This window comes from Sinocyclocheilus grahami, unplaced genomic scaffold, assembly GCF_001515645.1.
Source record: "Sinocyclocheilus grahami isolate Dianchi unplaced genomic scaffold, SAMN03320097.WGS_v1.1 scaffold240.1, whole genome shotgun sequence".
Classification (NCBI taxonomy): domain Eukaryota; kingdom Metazoa; phylum Chordata; class Actinopteri; order Cypriniformes; family Cyprinidae; genus Sinocyclocheilus; species Sinocyclocheilus grahami.
The window spans coordinates 945591-957156 of NW_015505419.1; the positions used below are offsets into that span (position 1 = coordinate 945591).

Sequence of the window (11566 nt, forward strand, 5' to 3'; positions counted from 1 at the left end):
CTGTAAACATATCATTAAAGTAGTCCATTTGAATTTTTAGAGATCTTTTGAAATCATGTGATAGCTATTTGTGAAAAACAGACTAAAATGTAAGTTGTTTATGCTTGCATTGAATTCAGAAATAGTGCTTTAAATGTCTTCGGTTTCTACATTTCTCTCTGATTGGTACATTTTTTTCTTATATTTCTCATACAATGCTATCATATGGCTTCAAAAAACTTGACATGCAAGTTTCATGGACTACTTTCCTGATGCTTTTTTTGTTTCATACATTTTATAGCCTCAAAACAGCATTTTGGATATTATGCAATATCTGTGTTTGTGTTCCATGGAAAGAAAGTCATAGATGTTTAGAATAAGTAAATGATTTTTGGGTTGTTCATTCACTTTAACCGACAAGTAGCATTTTGAGACATCCTTCATCTCAAACATTGTGTTTTATTTGTGTATCTATAGCCATATCTCAAACACAGCTGAAAATGGGGAGGGCGGGGCTAAAACCATTTCCAGCCACAAACCGAGCACTTGCGACAGGTGCACTCAGACCGAACCGTGGATCCCAAATCACGAGACTGTCCCGCTGGGTCTGACACGGGCCGTCCAGAGTCTCTCCCTGGAGGATGCATTACCAGAAAGCATCCCGTTCGCTGATGAAACCCCTATCAAGCTCTGCAGAGAGGAGGAAGTTGCCGATGAAGTCGAGAGGGGGAAGGACCAAACCTGGAGCTCCATATTAGAAGACACCATCCAGCCCACCACAATCAGAACCCTTCAGAAACAACAGAGCAAAGGCAGCGAGGACAGCCAGGGCTCATGCCCTCAAACCCCAACATCCTCCTCGCCCGCACCCCCAAAAGAGCCAACATCCAGCCCACACGGAGGCCCACTCTCCCCCATTCGGGAGGGAGAGAAAATGCTGTGCGTTGACCCCTAAAAGTGGAGTCAAGCATTGGCTTGCCGCTTGAGTTCACTGCTTCTGGTTTTGGTGTTAATCCTAACATTAATGCTTATGTTGCTGCACAAACCAAAGTTACAGCTTGTTGAGCCAGTTTTGGCTCCCAGATTGAACTATATTCACACAGAAGCATGAGTGGATAGTCAAGGAATCCGTGGGAGTATGTCATTTAGGTCAGCCCTGATTTTACTTGAGGTTGTAGCATCAGTTTTAGTATGAAACTCGACACATTGCCAGTGGATAAACACATTAAAGTAGAATCACAGATTCATGTTATGAGAATTCTTGTTTATTTAAACTTTAGTAACATTTAAAAAATATTTTCTAAAAAGCATAAGTTATACATTTGATCAGTTCATGCATTTCCTAGGAATCAATCCCATGACCGTTGCGTTTCTAGCGCCATGATCTACTGTTTGAGCTACAGCAATGTATCAATCCTTAAGTAATACCAGAGACAGACATTTGTATCCCTAAGGGCACTATGACTGAATCGATGTGCTTCTGGCATTCATTCAGCTCTTTTAGAGCTCTGTACCAACAGAGTTTTACATTTGTTTTTGGATCTAGTTAATGCTTTGACTTGTTTGGAAACGTTGTGTGATTTATTGGGGCAGATGTCAGAGTTTTGGAGATTGTAGCTTTGAGTTTTTAGTAGGAAAAAGGGAAGACAGCTGACGCCAAGTGTTTGTTCAGTTGCAGTGTTGATTTAGATAGGTATGCATGTCTGTTACCACAGTTGCAAGAATAATACAGCATTCCGCAGTGAATGTAGCAATAATATTGTCATCGAGACCCGTTCACACTCCTTCAGGTGAATACGGAACATATGAGATCACTGCTAAAGCCGAAAAGCTGTCATTGTGACAGGAATGTCGAAATGCCTGAGTACATATGTCAAAACAGCTCCTGGTAATCTTGTCTGTAACTTGGTTTTGCAGAAACACAAAAGCTCATGATTGAGGCATTAAAATCATACTAACCCATCATATAATCTCACTTAATCTCCTAAACAAAGGAAATCTCTTGATTCATTGACTGATTTATCTGCATGCATGCTTTGGGTGGTCTTTCGTATAAATGTCTTCTTGGTTCCCACAAATGTAATGTTAAGTCTTGTTCCATGTAAACAGTGCTTTACAGATAATTCTGCCTCATCCCTTCCTGGTATCCTCGCATGGACGTCAAGCAAAAGGGTTATCAGGTTTACAAAGTTATGTGGTGCTAGAATGCTATGGCAGATTGTTTTGCAACAGAGCACCAGGCAAAACTAAACAATGCTTGCATCGTTAAACAATCATGCCTTGTTTAGTTTCAACGTACGAGGGAAGCATTGACCAATGAATATGTAAATATGCAATTAAGATGTACAGTGTGAAATCCCTACTCATAATTAATTATAATTCATGATAAAGTATAAACAGTGTGAGGCACTGAATAAGATAATGCAAGATTATGTTGACAGAGAGTTAAAGATGACCTATAGTGGCCCCTAAGCTTCTTAATGTCCAAGACTATATCAGATGGTGGTCTGTAACTTGTCACTCTTCTGCTGGATTAGCACTGAATGAAAACAAAATGTGCAGTTTTAATAACATTCCATGCAGACAAACTCTGAAACTAGCAGCGCACCATGAACCATGCTAGCACAATTTGAATGTTAAATGCATGACAAGTTCCATGCACTGATTAAGTGGACATTGACCATATGTTACATTCAAAACAAAGTTAGGAAACACATAGTTTACCTTGTCCCACAAATGTAATGTTAAGTCTTGTTCCATGTAAACAGTGCTTTACAGATAATTCTGCCTCATCCCTTCCTGGTATCCTCGCATGGACGTCAAGCAAAAGGGTTATCAGGTTTACAAAGTTATGTGGTGCTAGAATGCTATGGCAGATTGTTTTGCAACAGAGCACCAGGCAAAACTAAACAATGCTTGCATCGTTAAACAATCATGCCTTGTTTAGTTTCAACGTACGAGGGAAGCATTGACCAATGAATATGTACAGTGTGAAATCCCTACTCATAATTAATTATAATTCATGATAAAGTATAAACAGTGTGAGGCACTGAATAAGATAATGCAAGATTATGTTGACAGAGAGTTAAAGATGACCTATAGTGGCCCTTAAGCTTCTTAATGTCCAAGACTATATCAGATGGTGGTCTGTAACTTGTCACTCTTCTGCTGGATTAGCACTGAATGAAAACAAAATGTGCAGTTTTAATAACATTCCATGCAGACAAACTCTGAAACTAGCAGCGCACCATGAACCATGCTAGCACAATTTGAATGTTAAATGCATGACAAGTTCCATGCACTGATTAAGTGGACATTGACCATATGTTACATTCAAAACAAAGTTAGGAAACACATAGTTTACCTTGTTCAGACTTGTTTTCTGCCGTAAGGTGCTTTAAATGAATCTTGAATTTGGCTTTGTTTTAACAATATTGATAAAAGATTTTTGTTTGATATTATATCTGTGATATGTGAATATGATTACTTTAAAATGTGCAGTCAATCAGCAAGAATTTAGCTTTTATTTAGCTAAAGTGATAGTAGAGACATTTATAATGTTACAGAAGATTCTATTTCACCTAAATTAAATATCTTATGAACTTTCTATTCATCTTTTCCACAAAAATATTAAGCAGCACATACGTTCACAGAAATAAATTGCATTTCAAAATATTTTCTAATAAACAGAAAACAATTGCTTTAAATTGTAATAATGTTTCATAATATCGCTGTTTTTACTGTATTTTTGATCAAATAAATGCAGCCTTGGTGAGCATTATAGACCTCTTTCAAAAATATAAAAAATCTTACTTTTGTACTGTAAACTACATAAGACTAAAATTCAATTAGACAAAAATAATTAAATTAACTATTATTTAATTAAAAATGTGTGCATTATCAGTTTACAAGACGTCAAATATTGTCTAATTTAAGTCAAATATTGTGTGAGCAGCCTGTGTAGTGCATTGGTGTAAAACTTATTTCGGCTGCTGTGTAATACAGGTGCATCTCAATAAATTAGAATGTCGTGGAAAAGTTATTTTATTTTAGTAATTCAACTCAAATTGTGAAACTCGTGTATTAAATAAATTCAATGCACACAGACTGAAGTAGTTTAAGTCTTTGGTTCTTTTAATTGTGATGATTTTGGCTCACATTTAACAAAAACCTACCAATTCACTATCTCAACAAATTAGAATACTTCATAAGACCAATAAAAAAAACATTTTTAGTGAATTGTTGGCCTTCTGTAAAGTATGTTAATTTACTGTACATGTACTCAATACTTGGTAGGGGCTATAAAGTGTGACAGGATTCAGCTTTGTTTAAGAGTGGACAGCCCCCTTTATCAGCTGAGTTTCACTTCTCTGTCTGTCACCACAAGTATCATCATTGATCACATGACCAGAGATATTTCCTGTTTCATGTTGCTTTTATTGGATGCCTCTTATGGTAGTCAGAAGAACAGGAAATAGGGTGTGCTAAAGGAAACAATCCCTCAGTGAGCACAGACTCATACTCCCACACACATAAGTTCAACTGCATTGTATCTCAAGCAATTGCATTAACTCACTGATATCTGATTTACTTGCATGGTTTTGTCTGCATGATTGTGGGTTGTGGGTTTGGTAATGTGGGTGCATTTGCATGCTGCACATGTCCAAACTTGATGGGACACTTAAATGGAAACATGCTAAGCACGTTCTGTCAGTTCTGTTACTGCATGTTAGCATGCTCATATCTGCATTGATGACTGCTTGCATGAGCTCTGTGCTTCTGAATGCCACATGCAGTGACTGACTAATGTCTTTTCTTGAGATCAGGGTGAGGAGGAACAGTGAGAAAAGCAGAGACTCCCAAGAAAAGACCAAACAGCGGCTTTCTAAGAAAGCGGCCTCCTCTACAAACTTACTCACACGATCTCCAAGTCTGGAGAGGTGAGAGACACTTCCTTTCTGTTCACGCATGCGCGTTCACATAACAGAATGTTTCAGAGTAAATAAATAATTTAAGCTCTATCAGCACAATCTATGAGATGCTGTCAGTTTCCACAGAAAATCTGCTCATCCCTCAGTTTAGAAACAACATGCATGTACAATGGATGATTATGGGGCAAGTGTATAAGGGGCTTCAAATAATATTTTTGTGAAAGCATCAGTGTAAACTGTATGTATGTGTGTGTATATATATATAATGTATATATATATATATATATATATATATACATATATACATATATGTATATGTATATATATATATGTATATATGTGTGTGTGTGTATGTATGCATGTATGTATGTATGTTTTCTGCCATTCACTAATTAATTGATGTGTTTGTCTCCATAGCCGGGCAAAAGACCTCATCTCCAGTACAGGTAATAAGGCATCTCTCATCTCTCCTTTTTCTTCATTATTCTTTTTTAAGCATTCTAAGCAGCATTGATCTTAGCAGCCTAGCTTTGTCCTAATTCAGGCTTGCATTAGGCCAGTGTTTCATAATTTTTTTTACTTCAGTTTCAAGGCCATTTGTATAGAGATAGTCAGTTACTCATGCCGTTTACAATGCTCCTTTCTATTTTCATGTCTTGTGGTCTGCTTGATTAACTGAAAAGCTGTTATGTGTTATAAATATAGGACTTTTAACCTTTCACTCATCATGTGGTCAGTTTCTGCTCGGTTTCTTACAATCAGGATTGTCTGGTTTCATTTTCTTGAATATTTTTTTCCTCAGCCAAAGAAGGAAAAGGAATGTTTATAACACACTGTCTTAACAAACGAACGTTTGTCTGCCTAAATGAACTTAAGCTATGGCTTTCAAGCAATTTCTTGAACAAAAACAAATCAGAAATTATTTTGTTTGGTCCTAGGGTAAATGCTGCTTTTAATTTTGATCTTGGCTTCCTCACTCCATATAATGCACAGTGTGCCAGGAACTTGGTCATTTTATTTGACTCCAGTTTAAAGTTTGATAAACAGATTTCAGCTGTATTTAAGTCATGTTTTTACCAACTTCGCCTTCTCAGTAAAGTTAAGCCCTTCCTATCTAGAAAAAAAATCTTGAAACCGCTATCCATGCCTTTTTATCATCTCGGCTTGATTATTGTAACTCTTTGTATTTTGGTATTTCTCAGTCTTCAATTTCTCGTCTTCAGTTAGTTCAGAATGCAGCCGCTAGACTGCTTGAAGGGAAGCGAAAATATGACCATATTACTCCTGTTTTAATGTCCCTACACTGGCTCCCTGTCAAGTATAGGATTGATTTTAAAATCTTATTATTTGTTTACAAAGCCCTCAATAACCTGGCTCCTCGATACTTAAAGCAGCACTAAGTAACTTTTGGCGCTCTAGCGGTTAATAAACAGAACTGCACACATCCTGCGGAAGAACATTCCAATCGGAGCTACTTCTCTAAGTTTATGTCTATGGCGATTCACGCAGGTATGTGTTACTCCGCAGTGGTGACGACTCGACCAGGCTACAATAGTCCAAATATAAGCACTTATTATAAGTGTACCGTAGTGATTCGGAATAAGACAAAAACGCGGTTTGGAAGATGAATTTGTGATGTACTCACTCATTATATACATTTTGCAAATTTTGAACACAGAAAAAGTTACATAGTGTTGCTTTAACTGATTTGCTGCTTCCATATACCCCGTCTAGAACCTTGAGATCTTGTGACCTTGGCCAACTCATTGTCCCTAGAGTTAAACTTAAGAATCGTGATCGCACCTTCGCTACTGCGGGACCGAAGCTTTGGAATAGCCTTCCTGCCTTTATCAGAGGTGCCCCATCTTATTAGTATTTTTAAATCTTATCTAAAGACATATTTTTTCACCCTGGCTTATAGCACTCCTTAGTATGTTTCCTGGGTATTTTACTGTACTCTACTGATCTTATTTGTTTGTTGATTTCCTTGTTACTCTTTTATTTTATTTGTGTTTTATTCTTTGTAAAGACACTCCTTAGTATGTTTCCTGGGTATTTTACTGTACTCTGCTGATCTTATTTGTTTGTTGATTTCCTTGTTACTCTTTTATTTTATTTGTGTTTTATTCTTTGTAAAGCACTTTGGTCAACCTCGGTTATGTTTAAATGTGTTCTACATTGTTGTTGTTGTTTTAATCTCTCACCTCACACATAAACCTATGGGTTCAGAATAATGGGACCATTGCTAATAGCAGACAGTAATTGTCTTGATATTTATTGATGAAGGTGGTGAATTTATGCACGAGTGCTGCGTTGATTGCTGCAGCAGTGGTACTTTTAAATGAAATCGATTAGGAGGCAAAACTTCAGCTTTTCTAAGCTGACTGTTGGCAGACAAGTCAAGTCACCGTTATTTATATAGCTCTTTTTACAATACAGGTTGTGTCAAAGCAGCTTTACAGTATTAAACAGGAAAATAGTGTGTCGAAGGAACCAAAACTTCATCGTTCTCCTCTGGCCAGACGAAACCAGCAGTTTAATTCCATGCTGCAGCAAAGTCAGATTGTGCAGAGGACTCATCTGGTTCCCATGGTCTTGTGTCGATGGCCGTCTAGGTTCGCTGGGGATCATCTAGTTTTCATGGTCTCCGCTGACATTCAGGGCTGTCTAAAGCAACGCACTATAAGCAAGCCAAACACTCTCTGAAAAATTGCATCTTATAAATTATTTGAATCTCCTCTTTTTCACAGTTAAACCAGAAATGATTGAAATAACTAGTCAACCTTACTAATCCCAGCCCATCCAATATTATTTTAATTAGTTTGTGTTTATATACACTACTATTCAAAATATTTTTTTTTTAAGTTTTTAGCTTACACTCACCAAGGTTGCATTTATTATTTGATCAAAATGCAGTAAAAACGGTAACATTTTGTAATATTATTACAATTTAAAATAACTGTTTTCTATTTTAATATAGTTTAAAATATAATTTATTTCTGTGAGGGCAAAACTCAATTTTCAGCTTCATTACTCCTATCTTTAGTGTCACATGATCCTTCAGAAATCATTCTAATATGCAGATTTTCTGCTTATGAAACATTTATTCTTATTATCATTGTTGTAAACAGTTGTGTTGTTTAATATTTTTACGGAAAACAGTGACACTTTTTTCAGGATTCTTTGATTATAGCAGAAAAGAACAGCATTTATTTGAAGTGGAAATCTTCTGTAACATTATAAATGTCTTTACAGTCACTTTTGACCAATTTAATGCATCTTTGCTCAATAAAAGTATTAATTCCTTAAATAAATAAATTTTACTAACCCCTAACTTTTAAAAGGTCCCCTTTCAGTAGCTTCACGGACCATAGATTGAAAACCCGATTCATAGCAGAATAGAAATAGCTTAGAGAGCAGATTCTGTCTAAATGCATTGAGGTGCAGTGAGGTCACTGTGCATATAAACATTTATGAGCATGCATTACTCAGCACAGCCGACTTATAATTACTGTAACAAGCCATTAGTGGCCTCGTGTCTAATCTTTATATATTTGTTTGTTTATTCATTATGCGTGAACAGGTGCAGGTTTCCTTCAGCAGTGAGACACAGGAGAGCTTGTGCTCACGCTGTAAATTTACTCTCGCTGGTTATGCAACCGCACTACTCTAGTTTTCTGTCCAGGATGATGGATGTGTGTTTCATTTTCCCTGCGTGCCAGATATTCACACCACCTTTACACAGCACTGCCCTGACCGTTTAATTTGTATGCGTGTGGCGTTTTAATAATTTATTCACCTGCATTTAATGGCTGGGAAAAAGAAATGAGGGGTTTTATTTGAAATATCATGACTGCGCTCATCATCAAACATAAGTTGTTTTTCCTTCGGGGATGAAACTGACACATTTATGGAATGTTGTTTCGGCGTCACCTGGGCGACGTCCATCTGATAACACTGGCATAAGGGTCCTTCTGGAGACGTATATGGTTTCAACTCAAAACCATATTATGCTTCTGAGGAATATGAGATATTACCACTTTCTTTTGTATCAAAACAACCCATATTTTATATATATATATATATAAAAAGATCTTTGAAAGTCAGTGATGTTGTGACGCAGACTTTGATTATTAGTTTCTGGCTGTTGCTTTTATTGTCATTCCAATGCAGTAGACACACAGATTGACTTGCTTGCCTCATTGCTTTTAAAAAGCCCTGTTAAAAACAGAGTTGTCCTCCTCAGTGCAGACCAGAACCAGGTCCAGACAATGAAACCGATGAGTCAGAGACGTGTTCTCAGTGGAGCTCTCTGTAGAGTCAGTTGGAGCGCAATTGGGCTGCAGGAATTCCTGATGGGTTTTGCAGCTGCAGAGATAATGTTTGTTTGCATTTTCTCTTTTAACAGGATCTCAGGGGTCCAGGAGAGGAACTCAGAGTAGGTTTCAATCATGGTTTTGGTTCTAAGTAATTGGTGCCTAAAAATAATTTTGTATAAAATATTCATTTAGAATGTTTTAAATTATATAAATGGCATTCTTAAAGTTAACAAATCCGAATTATAGTACTCATTGCAACTCAGAGTCATTTAAATTTTCATGTTGTGCATTCTCCCGTTTATTTTGCTCGCAGGTCAGTCAATCAAGATGTTCATCCGTGGACGACCAATCACCATGTACATTCCTTCAAACATTCTAAACTACGAGGAGCTGAGAATGGATCTCCCCTCACAGAAACTGGATCTGGATTGGGTGTATCCTAAAGCAATTGTACAATTTTTTTTAAAGCTACTTTTATCTTTAAGTAATTAATTACATTTTAATTAATTGAAATTAATTACATTTTAAATGAATTTAATTTCATATAAATTAATTGTAAGTAATTATAGAATAAATTATATTATATACAATTTTTACATTTAATATATTATAAAATAATTGTAAAATACATGCAGTTTTATTATAAAACTGATTATATTTTGTATATGTGTAATTCATTATTTTACTACGGATCTGTCTATCATCTATATAGAGAGATAAAAAAAATCTGATTCTAATAATAGAGGAACAAAGAATGCTGTGTATTTAAATTATATTCATGTTTAAATCTTTTTAAAAATTCCAAAAATAAACGCTATATTTTTTAAATACGTCTGTTTCATGCTTAGTCACCTATAGATTGAAGCTGATAAATGTGCAGACAGTTCCCCTAACTATTGACTTATTGAAAGACAGCACATATTCTTCCAATGCATAGTCCTTATGCTTTCTCAATTTCATAATTTGTGGGTGTATACCCAAAAAAGCAAAGTCTGGAACAAAACCTGTTCTCTCTGTTATTTTGGAAACCGCACCAATCATCTTTTTCTTAAAAGCTTATATTACATCACGTTGCTAAACACAGTGATTTCCTTTTATATAATGTATACATATTAGCAAATGTTCCTTGACCTTTTTATTTTCAGCTATGGTTACCGGGGACGGGACTGTCGAGCAAACCTTTACCTGTTGCCGTCTGGAGAAGCAGTTTATTTTATTGCATGTGTGGTGGTTCTGTATCATATCAACAACCAAACACAAAGACATTACCAGAAACACACAGACTGCGTCAGATGGTGAATTTGAAGTGTTATTTAGATGTGCACCTAATTTTTTTTTCTGATTATAATGTTCTTACGTTTTCTTTTACTTGTTGGCATGTAGTCTTGCCATCCACCCAGACAAGGTGCGTGTAGCATCCGGACAGACAGCGGGAGTAGACAAAGATGGCAAGGTGAGATTTACATATGAATAAATCACATTTTACTGATTACCAAGATGTGATGCTATCGTGTATTTTCAGTTTTACAGGGCAAATAATTAGTATGTTATTTGACATTGAATACTTTTGGGAAGTCAGAATTGTGGTGTGACGTGCTATGTGCCATATAAAAACTATTTTATACAGCATTTTACTAATCCCGTAATGTATTTATCTATTATTTATCATGTTGATTTTATGACCTCATATGCAATTGTAATATTTTTACTTTAAAAACAATTATTTGCTAATGACCAGGGCCATTTTCAGTTGATGGATTGCACTTGTTCCTTTTTTTTGTAAGATGCTTTAGATAATGTATGCATTAATGATAAATGCATAAATGTAAATTAAGCAGTGAAGGCTTAAATGATTATAATTGTGAAAAATTAGAAAAAAGGTGTAAAAGTCTGTTATACAATCCTAAAAACGTTAACCTAAAATTTTGAATAAAACAAACCAATAAAGTTTGTGTGCTTTCTGTGTGTGCATGTGTCTTTGTCAGCCTCTTCAGCCCTTTGTGCATATCTGGGACTCCAAAACGCTAGTGACACTGCAACAGGTTGGTCTCGGCACATTTGAGCGAGGTGTCGGAGCCCTAGCATTTTCCAGTTCAGTAAGTATTGCTTCCCATTCTGCATTCTTTCCAGTTCAAACACAGCAGACAGACAGAATAGACTGTTGTTCACATGTATTAAACATAGAATATAAATAATTATAATATTTTTAAAACAATACTATAATCCAGGGTCCAAATAACTTCACAAACATTTCTGGACTAGATACATTGAAATGTGGCAGTCTTTTGGAATATATATATATATATATATATATATATATATATATATTTATTAGGG

At 35.9% G+C, this 11566-nt stretch overlaps 1 protein-coding gene across 1 annotated transcript in view; it reads left to right on the forward strand.

Moving 5' to 3' along the window:
- LOC107597903 (echinoderm microtubule-associated protein-like 4) overlaps window positions 1–11566 on the forward strand; it is a 32885-nt gene that overhangs the window by 12206 nt on the left and 9113 nt on the right. The window contains exons 4-11 of the mRNA XM_016289108.1: window positions 457–918; window positions 4806–4919; window positions 5328–5356; window positions 9319–9348; window positions 9543–9663; window positions 10375–10524; window positions 10613–10682; window positions 11215–11325. Of these exons, the coding sequence (XP_016144594.1) occupies window positions 457–918; window positions 4806–4919; window positions 5328–5356; window positions 9319–9348; window positions 9543–9663; window positions 10375–10524; window positions 10613–10682; window positions 11215–11325 (1087 nt within the window). The remainder of the gene's footprint in view (window positions 1–456; window positions 919–4805; window positions 4920–5327; window positions 5357–9318; window positions 9349–9542; window positions 9664–10374; window positions 10525–10612; window positions 10683–11214; window positions 11326–11566) is intronic.